Source organism: Salmo salar, chromosome ssa19 (assembly GCF_905237065.1).
Source record: "Salmo salar chromosome ssa19, Ssal_v3.1, whole genome shotgun sequence".
In the NCBI taxonomy this organism is placed as follows: domain Eukaryota; kingdom Metazoa; phylum Chordata; class Actinopteri; order Salmoniformes; family Salmonidae; genus Salmo; species Salmo salar.
This window is the reverse complement of record NC_059460.1, coordinates 64,376,471-64,402,677: the sequence shown is the minus strand read 5'-3', so window position 1 is coordinate 64,402,677 and position 26,207 is coordinate 64,376,471. Positions and strand designations below refer to the sequence as shown.

The following is a 26,207-nucleotide window of genomic DNA, read 5'->3' as shown; positions in this document are numbered from 1 at the left end:
AGCCGTCGTGCATCATAAAACACTGTTGCACACTCAATAAAGATTCAGAGGTTAACTTTCCTTAAGAAGTAGCAATCACAGCACAAGTGATTTTGGCCTTGTTCTCTGTACTTGCTTTTTACAACACACACACGCACACACAAACACGCACACACGCACACGCACACGCACACGCACACACACACACACACACACTGGGGGGAGATGTTTGTGGGTTAATAACTCATTGACTCTGATTAAGGTAGAGGAAGCGGTTTGTTATTAAGACCAGCGGCCAAACATTCCTCCAGGAATTGGGTTTGTGAGCTGTGGGGTACACATAATATGGCACTGCACTGCGGACCAGAGTTACGAGATGCATTTGAGCTAAGTAGGAAGAAAAAATAAATACTTTATCTCTGCCTATAAATACTTTATCTGTGCCTATAAATACTTTATCTGTGCCTATTTGAGCTTGACTGGCTTAATAAACTAATAGAAACTTCCCAAAAATGCAAACCCTGCCCATCTGGCACTCCAGGCAGACTCAAGCAAACGTATTGCAAGAAGTATTTGAAAATAGGTATTTGACCCAGGTCTGCTACAATGATACACATTGAGCTCTGAACAGCTTGTAGGATGGGAAAGCACACACACACACACACACACACACACACACACACACACACACACACACACGTACCAGAGGGGATGGGCGGGGGGGAGTGGATCTCCAGGAAGGGGATTCGGATGGAGGTGGGTGCTCTCCTTGCGACCTCTGCATCTCCGTTGTTAAGCAGCAGGTCCACGATCTCCTGGGTCCACGTGGTTCCTGAGAGACAGGAAAGGTAGAGGGGCCCATTGAAATAGAATTACTAGAAGCCCCTCAGACCATGGCAAGTTGACTGGAACACTCATGGGTACCGCCAACAGTCCACCTATCACGGAAGATTGACTTGAATGAGAATGTCCATTATATAATTCTATTTCTTTGGAATGTACATTACTCCAGGGGTATGCAGTGGACATTCCAAACCAGTGGCCAGTACAATGAATGTGTTCTCCCACTCCAAAATACCCACATGAAAAAAATATTATATGGTGTAAATACTATAGTATTCACTGTAGTGTTTTTGCGGACTTTACTGTAGTATTCACTGTAGTGATTTTGCGGACATTCTTTTATATTTATAGTTTACTATAGTTTAAATACTGTAGTAAAAAAACGGTAGTATATACTACATGAATTACTGTAGTGCTTTTTTGGACTGTAGTATACTGTAGTATTTATGTAGCATTTTTGCGGACTGTAGTATACTGTGTATTTTTTTTTGTGGACATTACAATTGTATTTACTATAGTGTTTTTGTATTATTATCTTTGACATAGAAGTGGGGGCTTTAACCTTCAAGAAATGTACTGGACAAATACTAAAAGAGCCCATTTTCCATAACCTGTAGGTAGGACTGGGGTCTGAATGAATAGTTCAGAGCTTCTGCTCTTTTCTATAACCTGTAAGTAACACAATATATGGTCTATACTTGGCATATACAGGTAACTGCCAAAATAATGGAAACACTTAAGTAAATTAGGGATGCAAAGTATATTGAAAGCAGGTGCTTCCAGAGAGGTGTGGTTCCTGAGGTAATTAAGCAATCAACATCCCATCACACTTAGGGTCATGTATAAAAATAGTCAGTGCTATCAGGGATCCTTGGGACATCCCTGCCCCAGTGGTGTAAAGTACTTAAGTAAAAATACTTTAAAGTACTACTTAAGTAGTTTTTTTGGTATCTGTACTTTACAATTTTTTTTATTTTTGACTACTTTTACTATTACTTCACTACATTCCTAAAGAAAATAATGTACTTTTTACCTCTTCCTTGACACCCAAAAGTACTTGTTACATTTTGAATTCTTAGCAGGACAGGAAACTGGTCCAATTCACGCACTTATCAAGTAAACATCCCTGGTCATCTCTACTGCCTCTGATCTGGCGGACTCACACAAATGCTTCGTTTGTAAATTATGTTTGAGTGTTGGAGTTTGCCCCTGGCTATCCAGAGGGGTGGGTACGTTAGTTTCTAAATGTAATCATTTACAGTTACTAGTTACCTGTCCAAAATTGTAATCAGTAACAGAACTTTTGGATTACCCAAACTCAGTAACGTAATCTGATTACATTGTTACTTTTAGATTACTTTCCCATTAAGGGGCATTAGAAGAAGACAAAAATGTATGTTACCAATTGAACGGCATCTATTGCAGGATAAATCAATGTTAAAGTTTACATAGCTGGCTAAATATAGATGTTCAATTTTACTTTATGGGTTGTTTATGTAGGCTTCTTCTAACCCATTGCTTTCCACTACATATAATAATACGATTAAATTATATCTTTACATTAAAAACCAAAGTCTATCAGAATTCCAGTCATTCCAATAAATGTTATACCCCTTGATCTTCAAGAATAGGACTTGGAAATATGGAAGTATAGATTAGCCAAATTGGTTTTTTTCACCCCAAAACTAAGGACTTATTAGCCAGCCCTACTCTGTTGTTCATGATTTTGTTGTCATGGAGGACTGATTGTGGTCATTGATTCGAGTTGTAAAATAAATGCTGCGCTCATGGAATGGCATGCTTTGAGTGCTACTGAAAAGTGCTATTTACATGTGAAAAATGAATGCCATATGCTGCATTTGCTATAGGCCGTTTAAAGGGCAAATCCACAGATGAAACACTAACAAAATCGTTGCCCCACCTCTGTTTTGGTAAAAAGCTGAGGGATGGGCCTGGAGAAATGTAACCACTGTCAGATTAATAGACAGCTATGGATTTAAGGACTGATCATCCATGATATCAAAAGTATTGTTTTAACCATGTTATGAGGCTGTACAGTGTTTGTTTACCATTTACAATGTTTACAAACATTGGAGAAAAACAAGCTTATATTTTGGATAGTTTGACAGTTGAACTAAGCTCATGAGGCATTTATAAGTTATATTCTTCAATACTCAATGGATGGATGGATATATATATATACTGCTCAAAAAAATAAAGGGAACACTTAAACAACACATCCTAGATCTGAATGAAAGAAATAATCTTATTAAATACTTTTTTCTTTACATAGTTGAATGTGCTGACAACAAAATCACACAAAAATAATCAATGGAAATCCAATTTATCAACCCATGGATGTCTGGATTTGGAGTCACACTCAAAATTAAAGTGGAAAACCACACTACAGGCTGATCCAACTTTGATGTAATGTCCTTAAAGCAAGTCAAAATGAGGCTCAGTAGTGTGTGTGGCCTCCACGTGCCTGTATGGCCTCCCTACAACGCCTGGGCATGCTCCTGATGAGGTGGCGGATGGTCTCCTGAGGGATCTCCTCCCAGACCTGGACTAAAGCATCCGCCAACTCCTGGACAGTCTGTGGTGCAACGTGGCATTGGTGGATGGAGCGAGACATGATGTCCTAGATGTGCTCAATTGGATTCAGGTCTGGGGAACGGGCGGGCCAGTCCATAGCATCAATGCCTTCCTCTTGCAGGAACTGCTGACACACTCCAGCCACATGAGGTCTAGCATTGTCTTGCATTAGGAGGAACCCAGGGCCAACCGCACCAGCATATGGTCTCACAAGGGGTCTGAGGATCTCATCTCGGTACCTAATGGCAGTCACGCTACCTCTGGCGAGCACATGGAGGGCTGTGCGGCCCCACAAAGAAATGCCACCCCACACCATGACTGATCCACCGCCAAACCGGTCATGCTGGAGGATGTTGCAGGCAGCAGAACGTTCTCCACGGCGTCTCCAGACTCTGTCACGTCTGTCATGTGCTCAGTGTGAACCTGCTTTCATCTGTGAAGAGCACAGGGCGCCAGTGGCGAATTTGCCAATCTTGGTGTTCTCTGGCAAATGCCAAACGTCCTGCACGGTGTTGGGCTGTAAGCACAACCCCCACCTGTGGACGTCGGGCCCTCATACCACCCTCATGGAGTCTGTTTCTGACCGTTTGAGCAGACACATGCACATTTGTGGCCTGCTGGAGGTCATTATGCAGGGCTCTGGCAGTGCTCCTCCTGCTCCTCCTTGCACAAAGGCGGAGGTAGCGGTCCTGCTGCTGGGTTGTTGCCCTCCTACGGCCTCCTCCACGTCTCCTGATGTACTGGCCTGTCTCCTGGTAGCGCCTCCATGCTCTGGACACTACGCTGACAGACACAGCAAACCTTCTTGCCACAGCTCGCATTGATGTGCCATCCTGGATGAGCTGCACTACCTGAGCCACTTGTGTGGGTTGTAGACTCCGTCTCATGCTACCACTAGAGTGAAAGCACCGCCAGCATTCAAAAGTGACCAAAACATCAGCCAGGAAGCATAGGAACTGAGAAGTGGTCTGTGGTCCCCACCTGCAGAACCACTCCTTTATTGGGGGTGTCTTGCTTATTGCCTATAATTTCCACCTGTTGTCTATTCCATTTGCACAATAGCATGTGAAATTTATTGTCAATCAGTGTTGCTTCCTAAGTGGACAGTTTCATTTCAACGAAGTGTGATTGACTTGGAGTTACATTGTGTTGTTTAAGTGTTCCCTTTATTTTTTTGAGCAGTGTATATATATATATATATATTAAATGTATTTGTCCAAAAATGTAACAACTACAGATTGCCCCTTTCAGTCTGTCAAAAGTGTGCGAGTTTGAGCATGTGTCCATTAGGCCTGTGGATTTGTTTTATTTATTAGCATGAATTAGATTGAGCAATAAAAGCCCCGCTTTTTTTCCATAGGCTGGGATCCACACTATGCAGCTGTTGCAAGAGGACATTTTTCACTGGCTGTCTACTGGTTTCAAAAACAATGATTGATAGGCAGTTCTAACTTCTTGAATTCAACTATTATTGGGTTCAAATACACATTTAGATTTGTGAACAGCCATCCACAACAACCACAATCCATAAGGCACAAATAGCTAAATGAGAGAGCAGTAGTGTGATTCACATCAATGCGCTATGTAGATATCAATAATAAGTGATAGCCGTATCGCCGTAGACTACACCACTGCTGTCATTTTTACCTCCAAGCGTTATTTAAATTGAATAATCTTTGGATGCCAACAGCAGTCGCACCATTGGAAGACATACCTTGGACTGTAGCCTAGAAAAGCCTGTTCCTGCGCTTTTCCCGTGATCGATCAAACACATTTGGTGTGTTAGTGATCTCTGACTTGTGGTCAGATTCGCTCAGGTGGAACAAACTTTAATTTGCCTTTTGTCAATGCTGCTTTGAATGTCATTGAGAAAACAGTGTCAAATATTTATTTCTCGCATTTAAAAGTAATCCTTGAAGTAATCATCTCTTTTTTCAAAAGTACCTGTGATCTGATTACAATATTTTTGCTGGTAATGTAACGGATTACAGTTACCGTTTTTGTAATCCCTTACATGTAACGGATTCGTTACTCCCCATCCCTGGCTATCGGTAAATAAAAAAAACAAGAAAATCATGCTGTCTGGTTTCATTAATATAAGGAATTTTTAATTATTTATACTTTACTTTTGATACTTAAGTACATTTGATCAATTACATTTACTTTTGATACTTAGGTATATTTGAAACCAATTACTTTTAGACTTTTACTCAAGTAGTATTTTACTGGGTGACTTTCACTTTTACTTGAGTCATTTTCTATTAACATATCTTTACTTTTACTGCCCTAGAACCTAACCCTAACCTTAATGAACATCCACTGGATCGGTGTTCCCCCTGCGGGAGGTTGTAAATAACCAAAAAAAATCCCTGGACATAGACATATCTGACATGGGCAGAAAGCTTATATTCTTGCGAATCTAACTGCACTGTCCAATTTACAGTAGCTATTACAGTGAAATAATGCCATGCTATTGTTTGAGGAGAGTGCACAATTCTTGTCACAGTTGACTTGGTCTGGTGTAAGGCGGAATCAGATGCAGGAGACAGGTGCTGGAGGTGAGTGTCCTTTTAATAATTTGACACACAAAACAAAACCGCGAGGCACAGGGCGCTACAGACAGACTGCCTGGGAAAAACACATTCCCAATATTGCGAACAAAATATATATATAAGCGGCACAAAAAGGCACGAGGCGCAGCCCGGTAAATCCTCTCTTCGTGAAACTGTCAGAAACAAACCCGTAATAAAACACGGACCACCGTCCTGAGTGGACAATCAACAATCCCGCACAAAACCCCAACTGAAAACACACACTAAATAAGGCCCCACTAATGACAGACACAAAACAAGTGCGGAACAGACAGACGAAACCAAAAGACACAGAACCAACGATCGGTGGCAGCTAATAGGCCGGCGACGACGACCGCCGAGCGCCGCCCGACGGAGGAGGGGCGCCACTTTCGTTGGATCCTGTGACAATTATGAACTTAAAAATGTATTAATAAACCAATTAGGCAACATTTTGAACAGCTAGCCAATGGATCATTGGATCAGTCTAACACTTTGTACATACACTGCTGCCATCTAGTGGCCAAAATCTAAATTGCGCCTGGGCTGGAATAATACATTATGGCCTTTCTCTTGCATTTCAAAGATCTAATGTGTTATATTCTCCTACATTAATTTCACATTTCCACAAACTTCAAAGTGTTTCCTTTCAAATGTTATCAATGATATGCATATCCTGGCTTCAGGTCCTGAGCTACAGGCAGTTAGATTTGGGTATGTCATTTTAGGCAAAAATTTAAAAAAAGGGTAGGATCTTTAAGAGGTTTCAACCTTTACCTTAACTATTTAAAATGTCAACTTCAATGGGGTAGGAATATCCCAAGGATCCCGGATAGTATGAACCATAAAAAAATGCTGGGCAGTCCATTATTTTGGCTACCATGGCTATGCCCCAATAGTATGACAATTCCCCTTTATTACAGACAGAAATACTCCTCCCTCCTCAGATGATCCCACAGTTGAAAATGTGGAGGTTCTGGACTGGCATGGTTACACGTGGTCTGCGGTTGTAAGGCCGGTTGGATGTACTGCCAAAATCTCTAAAACAACGTTGAAGGCGGCTTATGGTAGAGAAATGAACATTCAATTATCTGGCAACAACTCTGTTGGACATTCCTGCAGTCAGCATCCCAATTGCACGCTCCCTCAACATGAGACATCTGTGGCATTGTGTTATGTAATACAACTGCACATTTTAGAGTGGCCATTTATTGTCCACAGCACAAGGTGCACCTGTGTAATGATCATGCTGTTTCATCAGCTTTTTGATATGCGACACCTGTCAGGTGGAAGGATTATCTTGGCAAAGGAGAAATGCTCACTAACAGGGATGTAAACAAATGTGTGCACAAAATGGTAACAGCACTTTACATGTTGCGTTTAAAATTTCTGTTCAGTATAGGATCAATACCAAGGTGCATTGAATCTGTTCTGGCTCGTGGTGGCCCAACAACCTATGAAGACACTTGATGCTGGTGTTTCCTTTATTTTGTTGTTACCTGTATGTTTCTCACTTATGGGTGGCACAAATTGAGATATGGGGGAGGGAAATAGGCAGGGTATATGCAAATTAAATACTGTAGTATTACTATAATAAAACAACTGTAGTTTTTCTGCGTACTGTAATGTTTTTGCAAACATTACTGTAGTACAGTGTTATTCTTTTACGTATTTTACGTAATAAGTACTACACAAGATCAAGGGATATTACAGTGTGAAGTATTGTACAGTATACACAGAATCATATAGTAAATACTGTAGTATTCTATAGAAAAGTATTTTTCATGTGGGTAGTCTTCTGTTGAGATACTGTAACTCCACGATGTCCCAGGTTAAGAAGATCTAGCTATGAACCACAATCCAAAATCAATGAAAAGGATAAGCACCTTATTTTTTTCAGGATTCGCTGTGCTTATCTGGTTCATTCATTTTGGTTTGAGGCATATAGCTAGCACAGGAGGCACCTTCATTTCGGAGGACAGTCTCATAGTAATGGCTGGAATGGAATTATTGGAACAGTATCAAACACATGATTTACATGCGTTTGACACCATTCCATTCACTCCATTCCAGCCATTACTATGTCCTCCCCTCACCAGCCTCCTATGAAGCTAGCTTTAGACAACCGATGCCGTGGTGTATAGACTCATCTTGGCGTTCAACTACTTTTAAGGTCTCAAAGTATCTGACAAACTTTGATTTCATACATGTCCTTTTGATCTAGCCTGGTTAAACCAGCCTGAACCCTATGACCACATCATTCTGTGAGTGCAGTATTCAGTCTGGTTTAACCAGGCTACCTTTAATCATCTGTGAATGACAACATCATTGAATAAATCACCTCTTTCCAGTTACCTGCTTTAGGGTAGGTGGCAATGAGGAGATCGGAGGGATCAGGGCGGAAGGCCCAGATAGAGTCCCAGTTGTGGACAATGTGGCACATGAGAGGGACCCCTTGGACCTTGATCAGGGGGAAGCGGTGGAATGCGTCACCTGCTGCCATAATGGCCTCGCTTAACGACAGCTCTTCTTTCCCAGCCATGACTTCAAATTCCTCCACGAGGAAGCAGAACCGCAAGCAGACGACAAGGAGACCAAGAGAAGACCACAGGGAGCCCAAGAACGTAAAAGTGTTTAAGTCCGGTCTTCTGCTTATCTTCTTGGAGTGGTTGGTCCTCTTTGTCAGTATGCACAGTAAGTCGACTTGCTTGTTCTCCTCTCTGTATCACTCTAGCTTTCTAACTTCTCTCTCTCTCTATGCAAGATCTCTCACTTTTCTTTTGTTTATCCTAAATAGCTTTCTCTGTATCTCGTCTTCTGAAGACGAGAAAAGCACAGAAGAGTATATGGTATCTGTCTCCACCTTAGCTGCTATAGATTCTGGTGTCTGCTCTCAAACTAGCCTTTGTCTACTCTATCTCTCCTTGTTCTTATTCTCTCTCTCTCTCTCTTTCTCTCGCTCTCTCTGTAAGATTTGACAATATGATCTTACTCCCTTCTTACTATCCCTATCTCCTAGAATATTTGGCAAGGTCCAAAATGTTCTCTCCCTTCTCCTACTCTGTTTTTAACCTCCTCTCTCTGGCTGAGTGCTGTCTGCCTGCTCTGAGCTCTATCCCGGTGTAAGCCATTCGGACTTCCTATACTAAAGTGCCCTTATGTAACTCCCCAGGCCAGACTGAATTCCACTTTTTTTTTTACCAGTGAATCTGGAGTTCGAGGGAGGGACAAGGGAGTGTCTAGAACTATCTGTTCCAAACAGAGAAGTTAGCCAAATATCCCTTTTGCTATTTACTTCCCAAGTAAAAACAGGTTGCTATAGTCTAATTAAGAAATAAACAAAAGACAGCACAAGAACATTTGATTGACATAGACTGGTTTAATTAGATAAGTATTCACTTTTTATATTATGGCTGCTTTGAAATTCCATTGTTCTTTGTCTAATCTCCTGCTCACACACACATTTTACAGATCCCTTGGATGCCCTCTTATGAAACGTTGAAGCCTGCTAGTTTGCAAACACTCCCTAAAGTTAGTTAACTTTGGACTTATGTCCTATAGTTGTCTAGTCTTGTGAACCAATGACTGGAGCAACAGGCCTCAGGCACTTTGGCAGTCAACATTTTTTCACAAAAGTCTGCTCTCATGTGTCTGTAATCACACTGCATTGTTGAAATATATCCACATGCACATGACAATGTCTTATATATAAAAAGAGTGTAAGTTATGTAACTCAACATTTCAACATCAAGTAATAAAAGCAGAATTAACAACAGTAAGTTTAGAGGGAGACTAAAACAAAATACTGTTGCTTACATGCAGGATATGAATGTTGAAGAGCTTTAGCAAATATATGAATACAACATTAAATCATTTGGTACCTCTTGCGTTACATTTGAGTTAAGTAATCCGTGTGCACCAAAAAAAATGTTTTAGAATTATTATTATTATTATTATTTTTTTTACTAAAACAAGTTTACATCTTTACATTCAGGACATGTAAACCAAAACGTAATGTTCTGCATTAGTTAAACACACAGCGACCGACAACCGAACGGTGCCGTTGAATGTTACATCATTTCTCCTTAGAGGCCCTACTTTTTGGAATGCTGCTGACCATCTCGCTCCAGCAGATACACACTGGTCCCAGAAGTGGCTGCAATCAGGCCTGTCCACTTCCCCGCCAGACACACGGACGAGCCAAACACGGCCGAGGAAAGGCCCAGCAACCTGGACTCAGTCTGAGTGGGAAGGGAGAGGAGGGAGAGCAAGGGGGAGAAACAGAAAGAGGGAGGGGGAGGAAGAAGGAGAGGAAGAGTAAAAGAGAGACAAATAAAGACAGAAATAGAAAGAGGTGGTTTAAGAATATTATATTTCTGTGAATTCATAATTATATACATTTCTTCATTGTTGATTTGAACAAATATATGTATTTCCATGCATTATTAGGACAAAGAAGTGCCATTGATTACCAGATGAGAACAATGGTGAAGGACCTTGATGTGATTACATTGAGCAGTGTCACCAGTCACATCATCATGATGATGCAAAAAGAATCATGTAATGCAAAACGCATCATTCCAATATCTTGAAAACTTGACTGCTGACATGCAAAACATTTTGGGACTGTATCAACAGTGAACTAATGAAAAACAATACTTTTTTTTTTGTTGAGTGGATTGTCCCTTTAACCTTTGATTGATGGAGTCATTTTTTTTTTTTTACTGTAACATCAGAGGGTATAACAACAACGTGCTGTAGGAGGAAGGTAAACAGTTGCTAGCTAAGAGGTGCCCATTGTAAAATGGCAAGTAAACTGTCGAGTGCCATTTTTTGTTTATAAAGTGCAAAAATAAATATATTATCGCTTCTGTCAGAGTTTTGCTTACTGTATAATCGACTCACCGTGCAATAATAGGTTTGAACAAAGGTGCAAGGCATCTTACTTCACAAGAATTCCTACATAATTATAAACTTTGCTACTTTATACTGTACCTAAAACACCAATATACTAACCGTCATAGTCCAGCGGTTGATGACTCTCAGCATATTTGATTGGCTCCCAGCTGCCACGATATGATCCTGGCCAAGCCAATGGCATGTGTAGATCTGTGTTCACAACAATTTGACACAAGCACTTTTAGAACAAAATAATTCCAGAACGGTTCTTTGGGTGTCCCAATGGGATAACCCGTTGAAGAACCCTTGTGTTATCCAGGTAGAACCCTTTCGGTTCCATTTAGAAACCTCTGTGGAAAGGGTTTTACATGGAATCGAAAACGGTTGTACCTGGAACCCAAAAGGGTTATTCAAAGGCCTCTCCCATGGGGACAGCCGAAGAACCTTATTAAGTTCTAGATATAACCTTTGGACTAGTAGTTGAGGTTTAGATCATGTTTTGTGGCTATATTGATGGACTCACTTTGCTCTCTCCTTGGTAGTCATGAGGCACTTCAGTCACTTTCTGACCTGAGACATAATCCCAGATCTAAAAGAGAGAGAGAAAGAGTGCGAGAGAGATAAGTATGCATGCTATGCATATGCATGCATTGCAGCTGTCTTGTCTGCACCCACTTTGGCACCCAAATGTCCCAATACATTGTGTAATAAGCTATAGTTTTAGGGTCATGCCCTGGTATCAATATGGAGATAATAATCACATTGAATAAAATAGGAAAACAATTGTTAAAGTTTGTGTAAAGTTACAGTACCTGAGCTGAGGGAAAACAATTTTGTATTAAGATGACAATAATAATATGTTGTCAAAGTCAGAGACAATGATTGCAGGATTATGTGACTTACTGTAACTAGACAGATCTCTAACCTTTAACCCTGAGAAAGGTTACCCTAAACCTCTCAGTATGTACTGAATAAAATCGGATTACTTTTGGATGACTTCCTTGGTTTATGCTGCAAACAAATATACTGCGTACTGTATACAAAACATTAGAACACCTGCTCTCTTTATGACCTAGACTGACCAGGTGAAAGGTACAGTATGATCCTTTATTGATGTCACTTGTTAAATCCACTTTAATCAGTGTAGATGAAGGGGAGGAGACAGGTCAAACAAGGATTTGTAAGCCTTGAGACAATTGAGACATGGATTGTTTATGCGTGCCATTCAGAGGGTGAATGGGAAAGACAAAAAATGTAAGTGCCTTTGAACATGGTACTGTGTGGTAGTAGGTGCCAGGTGCACCAGTTTGTGTCAAGAACTGCAACGTTGCTAGGTTTTTCATGCTCAACAGTTTCCCGTGTGTATCAAGAATGGCCACCACCCTAAGGACATCCAGCCAACTTCACACAACTGTGGAAAGCATTGGAGTCAACATGGGCCAGCATCCCGGTGGAACGCTTTCAACGCCTTGTAGAGTCCATTCCCTGACAAATTGAGGCTGTTCTGAGGGCAAAAGGGGGGTGTTCCTTATGTTTGGTATATTCAGTGTAAATTCAATCTCTAAATAACCCTCCAGCAATCTTGGTCATCACTATCTGGACAAGTGGCAAAGTCATAAACCCAACCTATTTCTCTTCTTAAAATCTGATTTGAAACCTAACCCTAACCTTAATCCTAACCCTAAACACACTGCTAACCTTATGCCTAACCCTATCCTTAAATTAAGACTAAAAAGCTTTGTTTTCAGACAAGCACACCTGATTCTACTCGTCAAATAATCATCAAGCCCTTGATAAGTTGAATCAAGTGTTTTTTATTTAATTTTTGACTGTAATATGTCTGCACATTTTTCAAAAGTTATCTGGGCTGTGACTTAATTTTTGTATTCTGATTACGTCATCCCTGTTACATGTAATCCGTTACTACCCAACCCTGTTTGTTTGTTGCTGATGTTGTCACCTCCAGTGCGTTGTCCTTCCTCCAGGAGCCAGACAGGATGTGATTGACAGCTGGGTCGATCTGAAGCGTGTCACCACACACGTGAGGACCCGAAAGCATCCTAAAAGCGGGGTAGACAAAGATAATGCCTGATAAAACCTGTCCATGGCAAATCTGGATACATACACCATAATCCTGATGCATTAACCATAATGATTGAAGACAAATAAAACAATTACAGTTTTACCTGACAGAATGCTGCTGTCTGGTATCCCAAAACTGTGAGAAGACAAATATTATTAGACAGATATTTTAAATGAATTGAATTAATTGAATTGAATGACTTTCACTGGAAAATCGGCTTGCTTGCCACGGCAGTTTCTAAATTGATCTCCTAAAACAGGGGTGTCAAACGAAATTCCTGGAGGGCCATGTGTCTGCAGGTTAGCACTCCTACCTTGTACTTCATTGATCAATTAATGTCATTGTCACCGCTCTAGGTCTTAACTGAATACGAATTTACAATAAATAACATAAATAACAAAAGCCAACAGATACACGGCCCTGCAGCAATCGAGTTTGACACCCCTGTCCTAGAACAAATGTAAGAATCTGGTCTCTAGTTACTAGATCAGACTAGTGTTTACAAACCACAAATCAAGCTTCTTAAGATTTGGGGATTTTACACAGTAAACTGCAATTGTTACCTGTATGGTGTTGTCCCAACCCCCAGAGATGAATTCTCTCTCCATCTCTGGGTGAAAAGTCACTGCGAAAACCCGAAAACGATGTCCATCCATAACTGTTCTTGTGGAGCTGAAAATAAAATGGTGGAAAATAAATACTGGTTGAAAGAACGACCTAAAGTGACTCAAAATTAGTTTATTTTGTAAAGGAAGTTCGGAGTTCCGACCTTCTCACATCTTTTGTATTTGACAGCACACTGGAATAGACAGATGAGAAGTGCTAAAACAGAATTAGTACCCACTTTGCTAGGAGTATATTTGGTCCGGGGTCAGGGGGGCTAACCACAACACCAGACTCAGGCACACTAAAATGTTTTATTTTAAATAATGATAAAATTGTCATAATGTTCCACATCAGGAAAAAACATGTATTGTAGAAAATGTTGTTTTCAGGGATTACTAATGTTTTACCCACCTGGCCTTGCAGGTCATCAGTCTCTGGTGAGTGGAGAGGTCATACAGATGAATGGCTGAGTCGGACCCCCCTGTGGCTGCTTTCTCTCCAGAGGGAGAGAGGGAGAGAGAGAGGGTCTGTCTCTGTCCACCTCCTCCCGCTCCACCTCCAGTCTCCCCCACGTCTCTCACCCCCCACAAACACTCTCCTCCCCACACGTACCAGCTCCTCACAATGCCGCTGGCATCTCGAGAAAGCGACACAGGAGAGAAGTAGTTGGTAATTGTCCATTTCAATACAGAGGAGAATCCTTATTTCTCCCATTGACATCGATGCATGATTATGTGTTAGTTAGTGGGATTCACCACACACAATGCCTAGTGAAAGTACTCACACCCTTGCAGTTTTCACATTTTGCTGCTGTTAAGGAATTCAGCCTCAGCTGCAGCCCCACGCTAGGGAATACTGTGTGTGCGCTGAAGCTGAAAGCTAGATTGTGTCACTGGCGGTCGGGGGGGGGAACTTCATGCAGAGCTAACCATTAACGGCTGGGTTTGTCTGTGGTCTGGGATCCAGGAGACCCAAAGTACGAAACATACTGTACATGAAATAGATACTTTTATAGTTTTCTGTATCTTAGAGAATCCCAGTGATGCATGTCTATCAATAGCTCTCTAACAATCGGTCAATTTCAGTACAACATACTACGGGGAGTCGCACTCTCGCAGCTTTGGTTGAAGGATATACAATCATGCCTGACAAGGCCACCTTCCACAGGTGATAAGCATGAGGCTCGGATTCATTCCTTCAATTATTCCTTTCTTCACGTCGGCGTGAACAGGAACGATTCACGCTAGTAAAACAAACAATTGGAAAACTAGATTGTTTTACAGTGGTAGAGTGTGCTCAGCCCCTGGATGTTGTGTGCTGAATTTTGTACTTGTTTTCGTAAGTCTTCTAATCACAAACAATTACTTATTCTTCAATTTGTTGGTGCAATGAGTAAGATGGCTACGAAAACGACAGAGACGACGACGGCTACAAGCTGTGTTCGGGGTCGAGATCATGTCCCCAGTCATGTGACTATAACATTTCTCTGAAAGACACACATGATCTATGTATAGTTTGTCTTGGCTTGGAACACTCTCAGGCAGCCCTCGCTCGAACCATTCCATGTGTGCATTGCCACGTACTGCGTACAAACTCTTTGGAAAGATTTCTTGAGAAATCTTGGAATTACCGATGGTGACTTTCCTCCGGCCTAGCCGAGGTGCAGGAAGCAGAGTTGTATTGGTGGTCGGAGCAAAGGACTTGTCTAACTGGGCGCGGGGTATGTGGTGGCTGCCCACTCCCAACCTGGCTCCTGTGCGCTCTGGGGTATGGCAGGCTACTCGAAGAGATAGCGCCAACGCTGCAATAATGCCTAGCAATAAAAAATGTAAAACAACTCACATAATCCAAATATTATTACATGTTTTTATTAAGAAATATCAGAACGATGTTAGAGACTGGAATACAAATATATATATAAATATATATATACATATAATGTATATAAACATATCAACATATAATGGTGTGTATAGACAGTATACGTACAACAGTAGAAATATAGGATGAGACATGACTAGAATAAAGTATTTACAGTGCATTTGGAAAGTATTCAGACCTCTTTGACTTTTTCCACATTTTGTTACGTTACAGCCTTATTCTAAAATGTATGATTTTTTCCCCCTCATCAGTCTAGAAACAATACCCCATAATGACAAAGCAAAAACAATTTTTACAAAATGTATAAAGAATAAAAACAGAAATATCACATTTACATACATATTCAGACTCTTTACTCAGTACTTTGTTGAAGCACCTTTGGCAATTACAGCCTCGAGTCTTCTTGGGTATGACACTACAAACATGGCACACCTGCATTTGGGGAGTTTCTCCCATTCCTGTCTGCAGATCGTCTCAAACTCTTTCAGGTTGGATGGGGAGCGTTTCCTCCAGACGTGATGCTTGGCATTCAGGCCAAAGAGTTCAATCTTGGTTTCATCAGACCAGAGAATCTTGTTTCTCATTGTCTGAGAGTCTTTAGGTGTCTTTTGGCAAACTCCAAGCGGGCTGTCATGTGTATTTTACTGAGGAGTGGATTCAGTCTGGCCACTCTACCATAAAGGCCTGATGGTGGAGTGCTGCAGAGATGGTTGTCCTTCGGGTTCTTGGTCTCCTCCCTGACTAAGGCCCTTCTCCCCCAGTTGCTCAATTTGGCCAGGCGGCCAGCTCTAGGAAGAGTCTTGGTGGTTACAAACTTCTTCCATTTAAAAATGATGGAGGCCACTGTGTTCTTGGAGACCTTCAATGCCACAGAAATTGTTTGGTACCCTTCCCCAGATCTGTGTCTCGACACAATCCTGCCTTGGAGCTCTACAGCCAATTCCTTCAACCTCATTGCTTGGTTTTTGCTCTGACATGCACTGTCAACTCTGGACCTTAAACTGTTGGGTTCTGAGAATATGAAAATATACTTATTCATGTCACTAATGGAGTGCTGTGGTTTAGAGGGTCTACACCAGAAGTTAATGGTTATAGGAGGAAGGTATATAGTGTGAGCAATTAAGCTTGGAATGTGTTGAGTGCAGGGAAGTGATTACATCTGGCAGGCATTGATAAGGGGAGAGAGCCATGGATTAGTGATGGAGGGGGGTTGAGGTCAGGTCGGGTCACCTTAATCAAATCAAATTTATTTATATAGCCCTTCTTACATCAGCTGATATCTCAAAGTGCTGTACAGAAACCCAGCCTAAAACCCCAAACAGCAAGTAATGCAGGTGTAGAAGCACCTTATCTCTTAAGGGAGATATAAATGTGTATGGCTTATCACTAGTGTCCTGCCTAGCAGTAAAGAACAACGTTTCTCCGCCTATGAGGAACGGTTAAATATCAGTGCTTGTGTGAAAATGGTTTTGTCTAATGCAGCTGTATTGATCCTATGGGAATAATAAACTTGTTTAAGCTTTCATAGTGTTCATAGAGTTTTTTACTATGAATTAGAACCTAACAATGGACAAGTGTGTGCGTTTCCAAATCATGTCCAATCAATTGAATTTACCACAGGTGGAGACCAATCAAGCTTTAGAAACATCTCAAGGATGATCAATGAAAACAGGATGCACCTGAGCTCAATTTCGAGTCTCATAAACAAAGGATCTGAATATGTACAGGTGAAGTTGAAAGTTTACATACACCTTAGCCAAATACATTTAAACTCAGTTTTTCACAATTCCTGACATTTAATCCGAGTAAACATTCCCTGTCTTAGGTCAGTTAGGATCACCACTTTATTTTAAGAATGTGAAATGTCAGAATAATAGTAGAGAGAATTATTTATTTCAGCTTTTATTTCTTTCATCACATTCCCAGTGGGTCAGAAGTTTACATACACTCAATTAGTATTTGGTAGCATTGCCTTTAAATTGTTTAACTTGGTTCAAACGTTTCGGGTAGCCTTACACAAGCTTCCCACAATAAGTTGGGTGAATTTTGGCCCATTCCTCCTGACAGAGCTGGTGTAACGGAGTCAGGTTTGTAGGCCTCCTTGCTCTCACACACTTCAGTTCAGCCCACAAATTCTCTATAGGATTGAGGTCAGGACTTTGAAATGGCCACTCCAATACCTTGACTTTGTTGTCCTTATACCATTTTGCCACAACTTTGGAAGTATGCTTGGGGTCATTGTTCATTTGGAAGACCCATTTGCGACAAAGCTTTAACTTCCTGACTGATGTCTTGCGAATTTGCTTCAATATATCCACGTACTTTTCCTACCTCATGATGCCATCTATTTTGTGAAGTGCACCAGTCCCTCCTGCAGCAAAGCACCCCCACAACATGATGCTGCCACCCCCATGCTTCACGGTTGGGATGGTGTTCTTCGGCTTGCAAGCATCACCCTTTTTCCTCCAAACATAACGATGGTCATTATGGCCAAACAGTTCTATTTTTGTTTCATCAGACCAGAGGACATTTCTCCAAAAAGTACGAACTTTGTCCCCATGTGCAGTTGCAAACCGTAGTCTGGCTTTTTTTTATGGCAGTTTGGCGCAGTGGCTTCTTCCTTGCTGAGCGGCCTTTCAGGTTATGTCGATATAGGACTCGTTTTACTGTGGATATAGATACCTTTGTACCTGTTTCCTCCAGCATCTTCACAAGGTCCTTTGCTGTTGTTCTGGGATTGAGTAGAAATTTTCACACCACAGTACGTTCATCTCTAGGAGACAGAACACGTCTCCTCCCTGAGCGGTATGACGGCTGCATGGTCCCATGGTGTTTATACTTGCGTACTATTGTTTGTACAGATGAACGAGGTACCTTCAGGTGTTTGGAAATTGCTCCCAAGGATGAACAAGACTTGTGGAGGTCTGCAAAGGTCAAGCAAAGAGGCACTTTGAGTTTGAAGGTAGGCCTTGAAATACATCCACAGGTACACTTCCAATTGACTAAAATGATGTCAATTAGCCTATCAGAAGCTTCTAAAGCCATGACATAATTTTCTGGAATATTCCAAGCTGTTTAAAGGCACAGTCAACTTAGTGTATGTAAACTTCTGACCTACGGGAATTGTGATACAGTGAAATAATCTGTCTGTAAACAATTGTTGGAAAAAGTATCTGTGTAATGCACAAAGTAGATGTCCTAACCTAACCACAAGAAATTTGTGGAGTGGTTGAAAAACACATTTTAATGACTCCAACCTAAGTGTATGTAAACTTCCGACTTCAACTGTAGCATGCTTCTGTCTACTTCAGCTGAACAGTATGTCTAGGCAATCCTGTCGAACACAGTTTTTGTATGTATCGGGTAGTAAAACTGCATAAACCTAATGTCAAGTTAAAGTGCACTGTTTGCTAGCTAACGTTAGCTGGCTGGCTCGCTAGCTAACATTACGTGTATGCTCTCCACTTTCTGGAGGACCGCATTTTGAAATCAGTGGAATTCGAGTATGATAGCTATGGAGATGGAGAAAACACCTGTCTCTGGATTACATCTTCAAACTAAGGGCAACCATGGCATCTGACAGACATGTCCAACCATGATGTATATGGGTAAGATTTTCTAATTTTTACAGAAAGTGTTTAAGGGCACAGTCAACTTAGCGTATGCAAACTTCTGACCCACTGGAAATGTGATACAGTGAATTATTAGTGAAATAATCTGTCTGTAAACAATTGTTGGAAAAATGACTTGTGTCATGCACAAAGTAGATGTCCTAACCAACTTGCCAAAACGAGTTTGTTAACAAGAAATTTATGGAGTGGTTGAAAAACGAGTTTTAATGACTCCAACATAAGTGTATGTAAACTTCCGACTTCAACTGTAGCTGAAACCGGGCTAAACAAGTGCTGCGTAGTATGCTAGCCAGGTTGGCTACTCGCCGAGGCGAGCTAGCTATTACTAGCTATTCCTCCCTCCCCACAGTAGAGTTTCTGGGGTACAGTACATCTCTTATTTAGTATATGTAGCGTTAAGTCGCTTGGTTATTCTAAACGGGCCGTGCTGTGGTCAAAGAGGCTAGCTGGCCTAGCTTAGACTAAAAATCCTCCTGGCTAACGTCGGTTAACATGCTTAACTTCCAGCAAGTGAATCTTATTAGCTTCCCCCCAGCATTATGGCACCCCAATCCTATTTTCAATTCCTGGAGTTGGAGGAAGCAGGGTTTACTTGCACCTCCAATGAGGAAGCAGGTCCCGAGCACTTGGCTGGGGTAACCCCCAGAGCGAGGGGCATTGGCATGGGGCTGACTGAGCAGTGCGCCCCTCCCCCCAAAATACAGTGACAACAGTGCCCCCACGTTTGGTTATGGTCCAAATGGGGTACTACGTCAGCCATTGCCAGAGCCCCCTGTGCCTGTAAATAGGCCAGGCTTCATTCTGGCTATACAGTCTCACGGAAACACAACGTACAGTACCAGTTTGGACACACCTACTCATTTAAGGGTTTTTCTTTATTTTTTACTATTTTCTACATTGTAGAATAATAGTGAAGACATCAAAACTATGAAATACCACATATGGAATCATGTAGTAACCAAAAAAGTGTTCAACAAATCAATATATATTTTATATTTGAGATTCTTCAAAGTAGCCACCATTTGCCTTGATGACAGCTTTGCACACTCTTGGCATTCTCTCAACAAGCTTCATGAGGTAGCCACCTGGAATGCATTTCAATTAACAGGTGTGATTTGTTAAAAGTTCATATTTGCATTTGAGCCAATCAGTTGTGTTGTGAGAAGGTAGGGGTAGTATACAGAAGATAGCCCTATTTGGTAAAAGACCAAGTCCATATTATGGCAAGAACTCAAATAAGCAAAGAGAAACGACAGTCCATCATTACTTTAAGACATGAAGGTCAGTCAATCCGGAAAATTGCTAAACTTTGAAAGTTTCTTCAAGTGCAGTCGCAAAAACCATCAAGCGCTATGATGAAACTGGCTCTCATGAGGACCGCCACAGCAAAGGAAGACCCAGAGTTACCTCTGCTGCAGAGGATAAGTTCATTAGAGTTAACTGCACCTCAGATTGCAGCCCAAATAAATGCTTCACAGAGTTCAAGTAATAGACACATCTCAACATCAACTGTTTAGAGGAGACTGCGTAAATCAGGCGTTGATGGTTGAATTGCTGCAAAGAAACCACTACTGAAGGACACCAATAAAAAGAGACTTACTTGGGCCAAGAAACACAAGCAATGGACATTAGACTGGTGGAAATCTGTTCTTTGGTCTGATGAGTCCAAATTTGAGATTTTTGGTTCCAACCACTGTCTTTGTGAGACGCAGAGTAGGTGAACGGATGATCTCCGCATGTGTGGTTACCACCATGAAGCATGGAGGAGGAGGTGTGATGGTGTTGGGATGCTTTGTCTGTGCTTTATTTAGAATTCTAAGCACACTTAACCAGCATCGCTATCACAGCATTCTGCAGCGATACACCATCCCATCTGGGTTGCGCTTAGTAGTGGGACTATCATTTGTTTTTCAACAGGACAATGATCCAAAACACGCCTTCAGGCTGTGTAAGGGGTATTTGACCAAGAAGGAGAGGGATGAAGTACTGCATCAGATTACCTGGCCTCCACAATCACCCGACCTCAACCCAATTGAGATGGTTTGGGATGAGTTGGACTGCAGAGTGAAGGAAAAGCAGCCAACAAGTGCTCAGCATATGTGGGAACTCCTTCAAGACTGTTGGAAAAGCATTCCTCATGAAGCTGGTTGAGAGAATGCCAAGAGTGTGCAAAGCTGTCGTCAAGTCAAAGGGTGGCTACTTTGAATAATCTAAAATATGTGATTCCACATGTGTTATTTCATAGTTTTGATGTCTTCACTATCATTCTACAATGTAGAAAATAGTAAAAATAAAGAAAAACCCTTGAATGAGTAGGTGTGTCCAAACTTTTGACTATTACTATATGTAAAAAGCTTGTCCATGTTTAAAGCTGCCCCCTCTGCTACCCCGCGTTCCACAGGGTTTAAGGGGTATATCAATCTCTCCAGGGTGAGAGTAATAAGTAGGGTCTCTGGCCACAAGGAGGCGTCCTTTCCCCATAGGTAGTTCATTATTTGTATTCATTGCTGATTCCTGCCTGTAGCTCACTAGTCCCTATTAAGTGTCCAGTGATACAGGTTATTGGCTCTATGGGCGATTAGTTGTTGGTAGCGGAGTCGAGGGAACGAGCAGGGTTGGACACGACCACGCTATTATCCCACACACAGTATCATATGATCCCTGAAATGAGCTGTCTGTTGTCAGCTCAATGCTTTTCATTCCTGGGAATTAGAGTCAATTATGATTCACCCCTGTATGTTAATATAGAAGGGGGCAGTTTTTCAGAGCTGTCTCAGGGCTCTGCGCTGACATTTTTACAAGAAGCACATGTGCTCCTATGTCAAAAAATGTAGGCTCACACAAATAAATTTAGGAGCACAATGAAAGTATTTGAGGAAGAGTGTTTTTATGATAAGAAATTACGAAAAGTGCATGAATAAAAGTTTTTGGGAGTGTTCCACGCTCAATCAAGCACAATGTACCCTCAAATATTCAGTAACTTAGGTGAGACAAAAATGATCAGCTGCCCCTTTAAGGGGTGGGCCGTTAGCATGGTGTGTCTGTCAGAGATTCTCCAACATCTCTTCTCTTTGCTAGTAGTTGAGCGAGCTCAAACTAACATTGACAAACAACCTAGCGTGTGACCAAAACGCTATAAATAGCCAAGAAACATGAGCACAAAGTCACACTTTAGTAGACTTTCGGGTAAATTTGACCAACTTCAATGCTAAAAATGAATCTTTCAGCCCTTCACTCACAGTGCTCTCAGCCCCGTTGCTGCATGAGTTGGTGGTATACCTTGTGCAGCAACAATAGTTCCAGTGCTGAAAGATTCATTTGATGGGATTCATAGTTCTTTGTGTGATTAGCTACCAACTATGAGGCAAAACGTCAGAAATACTTTGAAAATAGCTACGGCAGCATTTATTTTTGCAACAAATCACAACTTGCACATGTGCTCATACTTGTCTTTTTCAGTTTGCACACATCAATTTTTAGGCTCATTTGCGAGTAAAATGGCTGCACTGTAGAGCCCTGTGTCTGTCCCATTCCCAGCTAGGTTACTAGGCACTTTGTCGCCTGTACCTACGACGGGTCGGTGGGGTAACCAACATGATAACGTTTTTTTCTATGTGTCTATATTTAATGCGTGCGGTCCAGCGCTTTGTGCCAGCCAGTTACCGGAACACGTCTTACCGCCTAAACCGAGTGAGGCTCGTTGTGACAACAGTACCCCCAAGAAGCACTGTCACTGATCGCCGGAGCCTGTGTACCCAGAGTGGGCCGGGCTTTAGGTAAACCATGGCACATAAACAGTTTTTTCAACAAAGTTCCACAGTGTTCACGGGCGTCAAACATGTTGTTTCTCTCGCGAGTTGTGAGTTCGATGAAAAGTGTCCCTTCTCCACATTCAGACACACTGTTCTCAAGAGTGGTGGAAATGGAAGAAGAATCTTTCCCAGTCCACCCAGTCCTTCAGATGGCACTTCACGGGAGTCTCATTGTCTGCTCCGACCAATGGCTCGCATGTGCAGTGTAGCCCTGGATCATGCAAACAGTGACACCAGGGTACAGGCTACAATTTGTTGTGAGTCCCGCACGCTTCTGCAGCATCATCACGTCGACTGTTCCCGAGGCCTCAGCTTCCGTTTTGAGATAGGAAATATCCTCCCGTCTCCAGAAGCAGGCAATCCGAGTGGTTCCTATGTTGAAGATCTGGGATGGCTGGTACAGACTGTATTTCCTGGTTACGAAAATGGACGGGACTTTGCATCCCATTCTAGACCTACGTGCCCTCAGCAAGCACCTCAGAGTCAAACTCAGAATGCTCACGAGCCACCAGCTATTACAGCCGCTTCGGGTGTCCCTGTCAGGCCTACGGGCTATGGCCCATTGGTGGGACCCTCTGCTATTGTCAGGGGGCAGGCAGCCTTAGTTCACAGAGATCGTTTGCCTTTTAGGTGGGGACCGGTGGCAACTCCTGTTGCACGGGGACTTGGTGTCCCAGGCGCACGGGCACGTTTGGCTTGTGAGGCTGGAGATTTGGTTCCTATGGGCCTGGCCCCTGAAAGGGCCAATCTGATGGCTAGAGGTTTACCTCTGAATGTTATTGCTACCATTCAGTCTGCAAGGGCGAGAGGGCTGCATGACTATAAGTGGCAAATGTTTGAGCTGTGGTACTAAGATAAAGGACTGGTTCCTTTTCAGAGCTCTGTGAGGGACATCCTTATGTTCCAACGGGAGCTTTTTAAGCATTCTCCACTTTAAAAGTGCACATAGCCGCTATCTCAGTGTGTCATGTGGGAATTGACAGAACCTCACTGGGGGCTCAAAACCTGGTGGTGCGGTTCCTGAAAGGTTATGCCATCTCAGACCGGTCTCTAAACCTAATGCACTTGCATGGGACTTGGCGCTGGTTTTGGAGGCACTCTGGAGTCTGTGGATCTGAAGATCCTCTTCTACAAAACCTCCAAAACCAGCTTTGAGCCTCTGGAGTCAGTGGATCTGAAGATCTTCTTCTACAAAACCTCCCTGCTCATGGCTTTGGACCTGGCTAAATGTGCTAGGGACCTCCACACATTATCCGCACACCCTTCCTGTACACCCCAGGCAACTCTAAGGTGACGTTACGTCCAAATGCAGCCTTCACCCCGAAAGTGATGGCTATGTCCTATAGGTCGTTAGCTTTTGAATTATTTTCCTTTTCGCCTCCTTCTGAAAAACAACAGAGGTTACATATCCAGTGTCCAGTGCCAGCTTTACACACGTACATTGAAAGGACGCGGGATATCCGGTTATGTGAGCAGCTGTTTGTCTGTTTTGATAATCCACCGCGCAGCAGGGCGCTCTCTAAGCAGCGTGTCTCCCACTGGATTATCTCCCTGGCATATTATCAGCAAGGGACAAGGGTTACCTAGCGGTGTACGTGCCCACTGCACCAGGGGTCTGGCAGCATCTAGGGCATTGTTTAAAGGGTTAACTACAGGAGATATTTGTGCTGCAGCAAGTTGGGCATCACCATACACTTTTGTGAGGTTTTATCGCTCGGATGTCACTTCTCCCTGTGTAGCCCACAGCGTGCTTATTATGGCTGGGACCGGGGAAATTCACTAGGCAACGTGCCGTGTGCGTAATACCCAGACTGTCATATCTGGCGGGGTCAGATCTGGGTGGTCTGCCATGGGCTGTTTCATTTAGTATCTGTTGGGGTCGGCTTGGGGCGTGATTGTATTTCTCCATAGTATGTTGTACTGAAGTTGACCAACTGAAAGGGAACGTAATATTATGACTATAACTACTGTTCCCTGAAGGAGGGAAACGAGGTGCAACACCTGTTTTCCCCCCGTTCCTGGGCTCGATGAAGAGCGGTGTTAAATTGAAGGAATGAATCCGAACCTAACGTGTATCACCTGTGGACGGCGGGACTTCCAACGAGGGGTGTATTCCATTGGCCTTGTCAGGCGTGATTGTACACTGAGTATACAAAATATTAAGAACACCTGCTCTTTCCATGACAAACTGACCGGGTGATTCCAGATGAAAGCTATGATCCCTTATTGATGTCACTTGTTAAATCCACTTTTGAATTGTGCCTTTGAATGGGGTATGGTTGTAGGTGCCAGGCGCACTGGTTTGTGTCAAGAACTGTAACGCTGCTGGGTTTTTCATGCTCAACAGTTTCCCGTGTCAATCAAGAATGGTCCACCACCCAAAGGACATCCAGCAAACTTGACACCCCTGTGGGAAGCATTGGAGTCAACATGAGCCAGCATCTCTGTGGAACGCTTTCGACACCTTGTAGAGTCCATGCCCCGAAGAATTGAGGCTATTCTATTGGGACAGCCAACTCCGGTCCTTGAGAATCACATTCGTTCAGTCAGAAGCATTTTGAGTGACGATAGCAGTTGAAATCTGAGCATTTTGACTAAGTCTGCGTGGAACAAAAACAGACTTGTTATTGTGCATAGAATTAGAACAGTCATTCCCATTCAAGGTTAGTAGCAGTGTTGCGGAGTAGTTCAACTAGTAATTTAACTAATTAAATTAGTAATTAAAGAAGTAATTTATCCCATGTGGCTCAGTTGGTATAGTATGGTGCTTGCTATGCCAGGATTGTGAGTTCTATTCCCACGGGGAACCAGTACAAAAAATATGAAAATGTATGCTCTGGATAAGACTGTCTGCTAAATGACTAAAAGGTAAACTACATTTTGCAGTAGCTTGGTGGTAGTTGAACTATAAAAAATATATATATAATACGCAACATGCAACAATTTCAAAGGTTTTACTGAGTTACAGTTCATATAAGATAATCAGTCAATTGAAACAAATTCATTAGGCTGTAATTTATAGATTTCCCATGACTGGGAATACAAATATGCATCTGTTGGTCACAGATACCTTTAAAAAAAAAGTAGGGGCGTGAATCAGAATACCAGTCAGTATCTGGTGTGACCACCATTTGATGGCGGCGGATGAATGGCACGACAATGGGCCTCAGGATCTCGTCATGGTATCAAATTGCCATTGATAAAATGCAATTGTGTTCATTGTCCGTAGCTTATGCCTGCCCATACCTTAACCCCAACGCCACCATGAGGCACTGTGTTCACAACGTTGACATCAGCAAACCGCTTG

The 26,207-nt window shown here is 42.3% G+C and overlaps 2 protein-coding genes across 2 annotated transcripts in view; both read right to left on the bottom strand.

Annotated features, from left to right (window-relative positions):
* sult1st6 (sulfotransferase family 1, cytosolic sulfotransferase 6) overlaps nucleotides 1–9,157 on the bottom strand; it is a 63,120-nt gene extending 53,963 nt beyond the window's left edge. Inside the window, exons 1-2 of the mRNA XM_014158566.2 lie at nucleotides 8,343–9,157; nucleotides 683–811 (exon numbers count right to left, since the gene is read on the bottom strand). Coding sequence (XP_014014041.1) covers nucleotides 683–811; nucleotides 8,343–8,529 — 316 coding nt within the window. The 5' untranslated portion in view covers nucleotides 8,530–9,157. The remainder of the gene's footprint in view (nucleotides 1–682; nucleotides 812–8,342) is intronic.
* A 189-nt stretch (nucleotides 9,158–9,346) lies between these two features.
* Nucleotides 9,347–26,207, bottom strand: part of LOC106579066 (U5 small nuclear ribonucleoprotein 40 kDa protein) — a 52,860-nt gene continuing 35,999 nt past the window's right edge. Inside the window, exons 5-11 of the mRNA XM_045702598.1 lie at nucleotides 13,987–14,212; nucleotides 13,533–13,641; nucleotides 13,073–13,104; nucleotides 12,847–12,946; nucleotides 11,410–11,475; nucleotides 11,004–11,096; nucleotides 9,347–10,228 (exon numbers count right to left, since the gene is read on the bottom strand). Of these exons, the coding sequence (XP_045558554.1) occupies nucleotides 10,082–10,228; nucleotides 11,004–11,096; nucleotides 11,410–11,475; nucleotides 12,847–12,946; nucleotides 13,073–13,104; nucleotides 13,533–13,641; nucleotides 13,987–14,212 (773 nt within the window). The 3' untranslated portion in view covers nucleotides 9,347–10,081. The remainder of the gene's footprint in view (nucleotides 10,229–11,003; nucleotides 11,097–11,409; nucleotides 11,476–12,846; nucleotides 12,947–13,072; nucleotides 13,105–13,532; nucleotides 13,642–13,986; nucleotides 14,213–26,207) is intronic.